We start from the raw sequence: 12,723 nt of genomic DNA, 5'->3' as shown, positions 1-12,723 counted from the left end.
AAATCTCTGAAGGACAGTCCTGAAGTGTTCCATTACTGCAGAACTTAAGTTGCAATAGGTGTTGGACAAACATATGGGCTGATTAAAATGTGTTCTTTTCTCTAGGTGAGAATACAGGGGATGGAGAATTAGATCTGAGTGGAATCGATGACAGTGAAATAGATCGGGTAAGGTGCCCTGTGCTTCCTGCTGTCTCTTATCCTCCTTGTCTGGATAACTGGGAAAGACAAAATGCTTCTTACCTGGTTTATGCTCTCTGCAACTGCCTCTTCTCTCTGCTCTATAGAGAGGTTTGAGCAATTTTAGTGGTCTGAAATCTAATGTTCATGCAAACCTGTGAATTTGGTGTTCCTTGCCCAAGTTACATATATATTTATAAGGCTGCTGCTTGCTTTTGACATGCTGGAATAATTATGTTTTAGAATGTCTTTTATTCCAAAGGAGAACTTTAAAAAGTTTGGTGGAGCTCTACATTCATTATTTAATTAAGATAGATTCAACATAGGAAGCTGCCATGGAAACCAAACTGTAAAACCAGTATGTGCAGCTCTTAAGTACTTCCAAAGATTTCTGTGATGTTTTCTGGATTTATTTTTATTTGTGTGGCAGCAAAAAATGCCATTTAACCTACAGACTGAGTGGGACAGGCACATGGCTGTGGAAAAGGGCTTGTTGGAGGGCACACAGCTGGTCAGCACTTGGACACGCTACAGTCCAGCTCTCCAGCTGCCACACTGCTTTACAGTGTCATTTGAACAGATAATGCCAGTGCTAAAAACTCATTTTGGGGTACAAAATCACTGAGACTGATGAGGTTGCACAGGAATTACTGATGTCCAAAACATAGCTGTGAGGTGGGATTTGCTAGGCTGGGCATTAGTGTCTCACAATCTGAGCAGACATTGAATGAAGGGAGCAGGAAGGCTGAGGTTTTTCACCACAGCCAGTCCATAATTAAAACAATCACAGGGGAAGAACACATTTTCTGCTCTTCCTAGGCTCTGTGATGAGGTCATAACTCTGCTTTTATGACTTCATGTTCATTTCTGTGGTAATAGACTGTAATATTGTAAGTCCAAGATTATGAAATCTCTGAAAGCCTAAGAGGGATGAACAACTGACCTAGGGAAAAGTAGATTTTACTGTTATGGCCCACTTTTAATAGAAGCAGATGAAAGAGTGAAAATATTGGTCTGATAAACCAGGACTTGCACAGCCATTTGCTCTCCTGTTTAGCCCTTGGAGGAAGGACTCCTCCCTGCATTAGTTTTGTTTGACTGGAATTATTTTTCTTATGAAATCCTAGATGTGCATCGTACTTTGGAGAAAATCTTGAATGCTCAGCCCAAAAAGATGGAGAAACCTCAGATTGCTTTTCTTGCACTTAAACATAATTTTACAAGTCTCAGGTGCACTGCTTAAAACTGAAGTGTCTTGTTCATGATGGATGACCTCATTTGTCTTCATTCTGCTGGTCTTCACTCCCAAACAGCATCGTCTGTAGAGAACTTCTGTTTCATTGATAATTGTGCTAAATACTGGGTTAATTTTTACATTTAGGTCATCTACAATTAAGTAATTGCTACCTATCTGTCTATTTATTTCTGTGATTCATCTGAATAGTCCTAGATGTATTTTATAGCTCCATTCCCAGTAAAGATGTTATGGAGACTAGGTGGAGTTAACTGCAAAACATCTACATGTGGTTACTGAACCCAGCTGTCTGAAATCTAGAGGGCTAAAGCTCCAGCAATCTGAGCTGGTTTCCTTCACACAGATGTGGCCATCGAACTAATAATCTCAGTGTAAAGCTTCACAGAAACCTACCCAGAAGACACATGTTTTTGTTTTGGTTGCACAGGGCAATGGTTCCCATCCTGTTTTGAATTACAGACCACCACCAACACACAGAATTACTTGCAGACAACCACGTTGTCATGATAACCTCTTGTATCATCTGAAAAAGATCATAAACCCAGGATAGCTTTTGTTTAATTAATAGACCATGTATAATGAGTCCTGGATGGTTTTTGGTCACTTCATCATAGTTTGGAAACCAAGTACTGTTTTTTGAAAACAGGTTGTTGCATGTGCCAGCTTCAGATGTTACTAGAAATACTCTCTGATTGCCTTATATCACTCATATTTTCTTTTAATGTATTTTTAAAAATGGGATATGAAATGACCTTGCCAGTGGTTTTTCAGTTCTGTTTTGCTCTGTGGTTTTCAATTTGATTTCTGAAAGTAGATAAATTTGTTTTCTCTTTTAGTATATACTTAATGAAGCTGAAGCTCAGATAAAAGCAGAGCTATGGATGAAAGAAAATGCAGATTATTTGAAGGAACAAAAAGGTAAATATGTAGGCCTGAAATTTGCCTTTTGGCTGGTGTTGCTGAAATACGCAGTCTTGTGTAATTTTCATACTGGTTACCCTTTTGTCATCTTTCAGAAAAGGAAGCAAGAATAGCAAAAGAGAAAGAACTTGGGATTTATAAGGAACACAAGGTATTAAATTATGTGTTAATTGTGTCTGTTTGAAAATGTCCTGGAAATTCATTATATCTGCTGATCAGCTCCATGTAGATGTATGGGCATAATGGTACAGGTCACCACTAAAGGAACAAAAGCTACAGTACATCTAGCTCTTACTGAATTGCAAGGCTCTATTTTTTTAGGTGGTGAGTAAAACACTTTCTTGCCCAAACTTTTCTTTTAAATTGCTATTATGAGAAAATTCTGTGCATGTCAAAATCAGAGCTAGCTCTTTGCATTTATGATTGCTGTTCTAATTGCTTGCTTATTAAAATACAGGTTTTAAGATGTCTGATTTTTTTTAAACGTGTGCATGGGGAATTTGTTTGTACTTGCCATAACTTCAGTGGCTTTCTTTGCTCTTACAATAATGATTTCTTTATGAAGAACTGAACAGATCCTTGTTGCAGTCACTTGAAGGGGTATTTTGTTCTACCTTTCATAAAGAATGCAATGGTTGTGTTAACAAATGGCATGTCCTGTCTCCATGTTTAGCAGTTTAAAGCAGCCTAATTGGCCATATAGTCACGATTTACAGCATTAGTATTTTGTGTAATTGAGCAAGTGACAACTCAAATCTTCCACATGCAGCTAAAACCATGTTAGTTTTTAGCATGTATATCCTCTATCTTCTTTTCTGACTAATGCAAAAGGCAGAGTTTCCTGCTTCCCCTAGGTATTCCAACAATAAAAACAAAACCAGACAATGAAACACTGTTTTAGACTTCAGAGTTTCTCATTCATCCTGCATTTATGCAGACGTGGCAGTCTACCAGCAATTTTCAAAATTGTATAACTCCTTGGCACTGCCATGTAGCCCAAACACCCACTTTTTTGTTCGGACAACACAGGAGTTTTTCTCTAACCTTTTATTGTTTCTGACAGCTCGAGTAGAACTTGATTAATATGGTGCTTTCCAATTTCAAGGTAGCACTTGACCCATGTAGGTAAACAGAGGGGCTATTATCCATTAAAAAATAAATCTCCTGCAGAGCTTGGTGTTAAAACCTTCCTTTGAATAGGAAAATGCCAAATGAGAAACAGAGGTTCTGGGTTGTTTTCTTTTTCCTACCTACCCAGGCACGGGACACGGCTGGAAATGTTCTCTGGTGTCATTCCTGGTTGCCTGGCTCTGCACAGCATCAGCCGTGCTCGCAGCCTCTGCCTGGGAGAGGCAGCTGCAGGTGGCAGAGCTCCTGTGCCTGCAGCCTCCTGCTGCCTGTCCCATGGCTTGGGAAGCTGCTGCTGCTGCTGCTCTGGGCCCTTGGCAGCGAGGAGGAGGAGTTGGGCAGAGCCTTTCCACGCCGTGTTCAGATTTGGTCTGAAACACGGCCGCGGTTCCGTGTTGCTGTCAGTGCTCTGGGGAGCCGTGACCCAGCTTCACTCTCGCTTTAATTCAGGTTTAGCAGGGGAGATCCTTTATTTCCATGCTGGGTGATGCTGTGAGGTCCCTGTTCCTGTAACACGAGTTCACTGGCCCATCCTTCTTCTCTCTCTCTATTAAGTAAAGAATTTCTAATAAACTCTCTGGGCATTTGGCAAAAAAGCAAACATTCATCTCTTAGAGAAGAGAGACACTTTTATCCCATTGAGTAGCAGGAGATGGAGCACTGGCTTAGCCTGGGCACATCACCTGCATCCCCCACATCAGCAGCACCTGAGCCAGGACTGCTGCACTCCAGCTTGCCCCTCTGCTTCATGGAAACTTTGTTTGTATCTACATCACTAATTTTATATTTTAATTAAGCCAAAGAAATCTGCAAAGAAGCGGGAGCCAATTCAAGCCAGCACAGCAGGAGAGGCAATTGAAAAGATGTTAGAACAGAAGAAAATCTCAAGTAAAATTAATTATAATGTGCTAAGGGACCTGAACAGCAAAGGAAGTAACACACCAAAGAAAGAGGATGACAGCACTGATGACAGCACCAACACCAAGAAGCTGTCAAGAAGAAAATCTATTGCCAGTAGGAATATAGCCAACCCTGTAAACAGTGTGGGAAAAAGGTACTGCAATTGTTCATTTATATCTCTGTCTGTGAGACTGTCTATGTATCTTTCTGAGCCAGACAATGTAGGGACTGAAACATTTGTTTGAGGCTAAAATAATGTCGAGGCTCTGTTTTTATTTATTTTGCCTGCACTGTCATGGCGACACCTTATTTATAGTTCACATTTCAGAGGTTTGCTTTGGTGAGTTAATCATCCCAAAGCCAAAAAACCCACAAAATCAATGGAAATTCACAAATGTGAACATATCAGTCAGGGACACCTTTTCTTCATAAAATCCTGACATTTGCTGTCCTTCCTTTAAATTGTCTGTATGAGCTGACGTGACACTAAATGTTCGAAAACTTTTCCTTTTTGCTTGATTTGAAAACTATAGTTCCCATCTGTTTTGACAGCTAGCTGCTTTGATTAGCTTTTATTTTAGTTTTATTCCAAACTTTTGTTGTTAATTGATGACATAAATACAAAGCTTTACAGTAAATATGCTTGTCGGTTTTCTGGTCTGCATTTGAAAATGTTTTATAGTGTGATGAAAGCTCCTGTTTTAATGAGAGAAATACTCAAATTGCTAGGCAGATTTGTAGTGTGCTGTAAAATGTATAAGGAGATTGATGTGTCCAATCTGCAATATTCAACTGTTTTATCTGTCTGTGGTTTATGAAGTCACGTTGGATCATAATTTTGACGTATAGTAATTTCTTACTTAGATGTTGTTTATTTATTTATTGCCTATTTATTTACTGCCAGAATGATAGGCCAAATGCCACAAGGAAATCTCAGTATCTAATTTTGAAACATAAAATGTTGTCTTTGCACGGCTGTTCAGATTTAGGCATGTGTTGATACTGGATAAGGGACCCGGGAGGGCAGGAGGGCAGCCACCTGCGAAGTGTGAGAAAACATCTGCTTGTGAAAGAACAGGATACGTGGGGTACCTGGAGACATGATGCTGGGAAGGATGCTAAGTGAAAATCTCTCAGAATCTGAGGAAAATAAGGATGGCAAAACCTAACCCCTTGTTTTAACTTCATTTGACAGTGAGGCCAGAGGCACGGGCTTCAGTTTGGGCTGAGAAGCCAAATGCCAAAGTCACTGGTCCCACTGTCACCAGATACAGATTTTTACAGTATATCAGACATATTTTCTTCTTTATTCTGTAGTTTTGGCTTCATCCTCATTCAGCTTCTCATTCTCAGTATCAAAAGCTTTGCTTTCCAGCTGTTGACTCACTGGGATTTTAGGCTCCCCTGTGAGTTGCACGGGGAAGATGCATCAAGGATTAGCTTCACAGCATTTAGCTTATGCTTTATTTGCAGTTAACAGGTATTAATGAGTCGTGTTTCTGGTATTTCCAGTAAAGTAGGACCAATTCAGTTGTCTGAAATGCATTGCTGGGTGGGAAGTAGGGGCTGGGCAGGATCCTGGTTGCATTTCAGAGCTCAGCAGTGACATCCAAGCTCAAGCTCCTTCGTCACATCCCAGCCTTGTCACTGCTGAGGTTTGCAGAAATGCTGGGCCCTTGGAACTCCTGTTGAATTCAGCATGTAAAACTCTTAACAGGTGTTAAACTCTTTGGAAAATCATGCCATAAATATTTAATTTAACAGTGGTGCAACTTGAAAAGGCTTCTAAATAAATACAAATCAGTATTTTCCAAAAGCAGCTAATAAAACGTATTTATTTTTCCTCTTGAGAGCCTAAAGTACATCCTTAAGATGCATAACAGAGTTTCCTGATGATGATTAGCAGATCTCAGATACAATGAATTTTGCAGCAGAACACTTCAGAGGAGGTTGATGTACAAGCAGATAAGTGAGCTAAGAAGATTTTGCACTCCTGAAGTAGGCAGTGCTCTTGCTTAAATATTATCAAGGATTTGACAAACATTAGTTGGGCTGCTTTTTTTTTTCCTTATAATTAAAGATTTATGACATACTTTTGATTTTTTTAATGACGTGCCTTTTAAATGGCATGCATAAATTTCTGTGTTCTGCATTGTTCTTATATGCCTTGCATTCATAGCCTTTGTTCAGTACTGTTCCTCTGAGAGGTGAATGGCTAAATACTTTCCCAGGGATACAAAAATCGTGATAATTTATATGCAATTAATAATAATAAAACTCCTGAACATTGCTCATTAGAAAATGAATGAAGCAGATAATCTGTCTTTTTCCAGGAGGCATTTGCAGAAATGGGATCATATGGTTTGGGTTGGAAGGGACCTTAACGATCATCTATTGTTTTGATTTGTAGTGATTTACAGGCCTGCATATTTATCTTTATGTATTTAAAATATTTAGTAAGCTGCCTCTGACTGCAGTATCACCACGGATAGCCAGGCTTTGATCCAGTCCTTTAGTTCATTGGTGTTGTATCAGATTTTGAAGAGCTATTTCTTGAGTCCTGATCCCAATTAAAAGATGCCAGTACAGGGAGTACCAAGTTACAGGATGGGGAACAAATACTCATTCTTGGTGATTAAAGCAGTGCTCCTGTAATGGTATAAAAATGGACATTTTATAATATATATATAGATAAATATCTTTCTTGCTTTCCTTTTAAGTCATTTTACTTATCACACCAGATTTGGACAGATGATGTAGCCAAGTTTGTCATGTGTCTTAGAAATCATCTTCGTATACAGTCTGAAGCACTCTGGAAATAGGAAATTGATATTAATTCCCATCTTTGTAATTGCTTCTTGCTCTAAAATAGTCTGTGCTGTTATTTCCACACAGAGGACTTTAGATTATCCCTAAAGATTGGGTACCCCAACCAGACAGGGTGCAATGTCTGGGTGTTTTTTTCTTTTTTTTAATATCACGTAAAGCAGCAGTTACTGTGATAATCAGTTAAAACACAGAAAAGGTTTTGTTTCCTGATGTGATGATGATAGGCAAATTTTACATCTTGTAAAAAGTTGTTGATTTGGAAGATATTTATAAAGAGCTGAAATGCTAAGCAGGTCCCAGGAATATGCTTGAAGTGGATAGTCTTTCAGTTGGTGGCCCTTTTATTAGAGCTTTGTTGATACTATAATCACTTAATGGTTACTTGGATTTCAAAGACAATATAGTTTTATCTACCTCTTATTTTATCAAAAATCCTAATTTTGAAATCTCAGAAATGTTTGGTAAATTCTGCAGTTTTGGTAGGAAGACAGTTCAAAGAATTCTTCCAAAGATCATGCAGGTTTCTCCTTGTTAGGTGGGCAGATATTAAGTACATTTGCATTTTCAGAAGGAAACTGATGTTTGAACAGGTTTCTTTACTGTGAACTTTCCGAGCTTTAGAAAAAGCCTGACTTTCCTCAGACACATCTCCCAGAATTGTACTGGGGGTTGACTTAATTTATCTGTCAAGATGGTAGAAGACTAGTAATGACAATGTAAGTAATTTTAGGAAACTTCATATTGTGTAAATGTATTTTATTCTGTTTCTTATTGCATTTTTGTTCCAGTGAGTATCACGACTCGTGCTTCGTATGCAAAATCCTTTTCATTCCCAGTGTGTTGCAGATGTGGCACAGTGGATGTTACCATAATAGATGTTGCAACTCTAATTTCAATTACCAGTTGCACAGTTTATCTTTACTAATGTCTTCTATGCATATGAAACATAAGAATAATATGTTGAACTCTAAGAAAAAAACAATTGCTACTTCAAGAACCTTAAAATCTGAACTCTAGTTAGAGCTGTGCTGAGCACTGGAGCACTTCAAGCTCAGTAAAGAGGGTTTTTAGGACTGGAAGTATTTGGTTAGAAGCTTAATAATTTATTTTATATTTACTTGAGCTGAATTTTACAACATTACATGTAAAGTGAAATGTGTTGTACCAAGAAAATGTGGAAACAAGAAAGCTTTCAAGTCACTACTTTTAAAAAATTTTATGCCTATTTCTTGCTATGCGCTTGAAATTGGTAATGATATCAGAAAAGACAGGATCCATTATCAGGGGAGTAAATGTGTCAGGTTAATCTCCTGAAGAATTTGCCTTGGAAGAAATGAAGCAGGACTGTGAAGCACAGTGGAATCCATTGTAATGAAACAAGCTTGTTCTGAATGGGACCATATGAATATATAATAGCAAACCAAATCATGCCTGCTATGAGTATGACAAAAACCCTTGGCAGTAATCTCAGATCTGATTAGATTTGAAGATTCACCTCCAGATTCTCTCCACAGTCTCCCTTGTATTTGCTGACTGTCCATATTGCCAGTACAGCTTGGTGCATGGCTCCACCTGTGCTTTAGAGCCATGGGATTTGGGGATTGGGAATTGTGCCCTTTCAGTACCAGGGACTTGTTCTGCTGCTCAAGTTCCTGCTCTAGTTAAATTTTTAACTCCAGCTAAATTTTTGTTAGGTTTTCAGTGGGTGTCACAACTCCAGAAAAATCTTCTTTATTAGGGAGAATGTATGAGATGCTTTTCTGCAGCCTAGCATGCGACATCTTGTTTACCCTGATAAATTGCTTGGTGCTTTCTTGTCTCTAATTGGAATCATATTTCCCTGGAGAGTCAAATATGGGCAGAAGCCTAATTTTGATGCTTTAGAGGAGCCTGAAATACCACACTGCCAGGGAGCTGGGGAAACAATGAGAGGCCCTCAGCTGCCTCCCTCAGCCTCCACCCTTGTTTGTAGTTGTCCCTTTTTGGTGTCCAGGATGGGCTTTTTGCTCTGTAAGGCTGGGTACTCCAAATTCAGCTGCAAGTCTGAATGTTGCCCAGAGCAGCTGTGGATGCCCCATCCCTGGAAATGTCCAAAGGCAGGTTGGATGGGGCTCTGAACAACCTGGTCTAGTGAAAGCTGTCCCTTGGGCTGGACTAGGTGACCTTTGAAAGTCCCTTCCAAGCCAAATCACTCTATGATCCCATGATTCTATGAATGCTTACTCTACACTGGCCATGGCTTGTCACTGATTTTTATAAAACCAAAGGAAATGGGTTTTTCCATGTACAATATTTTTAGTTTTACATTATGAGACTGGTATTTGTGGAGGGGAGGACCATCAGCTCATGTTTCTTAGCTGACTTGGGCAAATCCAAAACAGCATGAAACAAAGCTCAGTTGAATAATCTAAGGGATCCCTGAGCATCTTAAAACCTTTGTATTTAACCTTTGTTAAACCAGGTGATTACAATAGTTAGAGCTCTTTTGATTCACTGCATCAAGAAGAGACCTGTTGGTTCACAACCTTCTTTGTTAAGAAAAATGACATTGCAGTAATAATTTAAAAGTTTGGGAATGGCTGTCTTAAAATTTCCTTGTCTGCAAGAGGTGCAGTGGGGTCTGGTGGGCTGGTGGGTGTCTGCAGCCAGTCCTTACAGGTTGGCAATTGGTGATAAAACAAAGCTCCTGAGGAGGGACAAATCCTATGTTTGGTGGATGTGAAGCTTTTGAGAATCTTTACCATGCTGGCTTTGGTGGCCCCTTCTACAAATGGGCCCTTTCAGATGAAATCGTAATATGCTCTAATTTTCTACCATATATTTTTATTTTTCGGAATTGCCTCCGGCTCTTTGTCTAATTTACTTTTGATATCGTGTTTTTCTCTCTCTCTGCTTTGAATTCTGTTACAGGGTTTGGAATTCATGTATATTTACTCAAAGTGAGATATTACATTTTATTTCTTTTCTTGTGCTACTTTAGACCTTCTTTTTATATGTGACTAAAGGGGTAAGACTGATTTCCCAGCTGGACTAAAATTCCTTACAGAAGATACTGTGAGTCCTTGCTGAGATGGTAGCTAGGAGTTTATTCTATAGCTCAGCTGTTATTTGGTATTATTTAGTGTTTTGTATGGAAGCAGTCTCATGTTGGCTGCAGGATTCTGGCTAGACTGTGATTCCTGGGTACACATGGTGGGAGTATGTGGAGTCAGCTTTTGGTTTGAATCTTGGGTACATGGTGAATAAATTCTCTAACCACTTGGACATAACTGTTTTCTTATGTGATCTGTGCTTTGAGAGTTTCTTTGGAGTGTATTTTCATGTGTGTTTTTCCTTTGCTGTGGTATATAATCATTTAAATCAAAGGTTAATCAAAATGATTACTCATTTTGAACAGGAAAACGGTGACATTTGATAAGTACCTCCACTTTAAATAAATCCTACCAGTATTTTCCAATCTTGTAACTTTTAGAGGGGCAAGCTTATACCAATTATGTTCAGTATTTTATTTACAAAAAGCTATAAGCCAAGGAAAAAAATGAGTTCAAGGCTTCCAAGGTTCTGCCTTTTAAGTCATGCATCTCCTTATTAAAGCTAGCTCTTCGAGGGAGAGCCTCCTCAGTGACCTTGAGAGGAGCTGACACTGGAGTTTGCTTGTGCACAGTTGATTTGAGGAGTGGATCTGCTCAAGCCTGTAGTGTTGTAACCTGGCTAGTGCTGCAGGTTACTGCTGTTCCTGTGAGCTAAGCAGCCTTTTGAAATAAAGAGATAAAGCAGAGGCAAGAATGCGAGGGAAATGGATCTGACCCAACATGTTTTAAAGGAGACTGTGTGGTTTCAATGTCTGAACGCTGAAATGTGATGGCCAGCAGTCTTTCCTTCTTCAGTAAGTGAGGACACAGGAGCAAAAGGCATCATCTTCTGCATTTGACACCACGCTCTGAGAGGATGCAGAGTGAACAAATGCCACTGAGAGACTGGGAGGCAGGAGCCAGCTTGGGGTCCAGGCAATGATGCAGCAGGTTATTACTTTACCCTGAAATACACTTCTCTTGGCACTGAGCTAGGACAGAAAGATGGGGAAAGAATATTTTTTTCTTTAAAAAAATCCCCAAAACAAAACAAAAAATGCCTCAACAAAGCAGCCCTCCCCCCCACACAAACTGTCCCCAAACCTGTCCTTACAGAAGCTGTGAGGTGTTTGTCAGGAATTTATTCTTCAGACTGTTTTGAGGATCAATTCCCCTGTTCCCCCAATACAATAGCATTTTTATTTCATATCTGTCATTCTCCATACCTCTCAAAATACAGCTGCATTAAACTCTGAAACATGTATGGATAGTGCATCACTGGGAAGGGAGCTCCCAGCCAGCCATTGCCTGGCATGGCTTGTGTCCCCAGCCTGCTGCAGGAGCTGCTGCTGACAGTCATTCCCTGCTCATTCCAGCATCTCTGGACTTCTTGTCATGTTTCTTGGGGTGAGGTTAGCAAAAAACTTCATTCCTTCATCCCCTAGTTCTTTCCTTCCTTCTGTAGGAGGTGAATCATTTCCCCTTTCGTGCCTGTTCTGCCAGTGAGTCAAGAGAAACCAACTTAGAAGATTTTCTAGCCTGTTAGTAAAATGAGTATTCTTGTTAAAAATCCTAGTTTGGGGTTCATTAGTTTCTGAATATTGGAATAAAATGCCAGGATTTCAGTATGGCAATTAACCCACCTGTATCCTCACTCTGTAAAATACAGTTGGAGAAAAAATAGCTTAGTGATAGGGGAAATAATGTAAAGAAGCCTCCTTGATGTGACCTGTACCAATTTATTTAAGTTCAGTGATGCTGCAAATCATCCATCCCTAGTCGTACATCATTCATTAAGAACTTTCAATTTTTATATAGACTTTTAATGCTGTCAGAATGTGGTTTAGTATAAGGATAAGGGAGCATTGTCTGCTGGGACTGCAGAGGAGTGTTCCTGAGCTGTCATTTACTGGGAGTTATGAGAAATATACATATATAAACCCTTCAAGATTGGGTGAGCACACATCTAGACTTGTGTCGAGTGTTTCAGGAATAACAAGAATCTGCCAAATCCAGTGCTCTGTTCCATTTACCCCAAATTATTAGAATGCCTTCAATTTAAAACTAAAAAGGCATTGATCCAGCTCGACCTTGTGGCCCAGACCCAGGTCAAGTCTCCTTATTTTTACAGCAGCCTTTTTGTTTGTTTAATATAAATTGGATATTTCTTTTCTGCCTCCCACTCAAGAAAGTCATCCTTGTGTTGAATTCCAGGGGAGGGTGGCTGGGCAGTACAAAAATGCAGAGGGGTTTTTGGTGACTGTCTGAAATAATTTCTTCTTGCATTTTAAAACCAAATAGGAGCAATTTGAGCCCAGAAGATAATTTTGTGTGACAGTTGGATTGCAAGTGCCTTGTTTATCTATGTTCTCATTTTCAGGTTGGTTATAAGAAAAGACTCTGCGAGCTTTTTTCTTCCAAATTACACTCAGTGGGTCTA

At 39.4% G+C, this 12,723-nt stretch overlaps 1 protein-coding gene across 1 annotated transcript in view; it reads left to right on the top strand.

The window, feature by feature from the left end:
• BRF1 (BRF1 RNA polymerase III transcription initiation factor subunit) overlaps positions 1–12,723 on the top strand; it is a 171,797-nt gene that overhangs the window by 123,837 nt on the left and 35,237 nt on the right. The window contains exons 12-15 of the mRNA XM_039732995.1: positions 106–167; positions 2,271–2,352; positions 2,451–2,506; positions 4,281–4,537. Of these exons, the coding sequence (XP_039588929.1) occupies positions 106–167; positions 2,271–2,352; positions 2,451–2,506; positions 4,281–4,537 (457 nt within the window). The remainder of the gene's footprint in view (positions 1–105; positions 168–2,270; positions 2,353–2,450; positions 2,507–4,280; positions 4,538–12,723) is intronic.

Source organism: Passer montanus, unplaced genomic scaffold (assembly GCF_014805655.1).
Source record: "Passer montanus isolate IOZ18808 unplaced genomic scaffold, ASM1480565v1 scaffold82, whole genome shotgun sequence".
NCBI classification, from domain to species: Eukaryota; Metazoa; Chordata; class Aves; order Passeriformes; family Passeridae; genus Passer; species Passer montanus.
The sequence above is the reverse complement of the archived record's forward strand: the minus strand, read 5'-3'. Positions and strand labels throughout refer to the sequence as shown.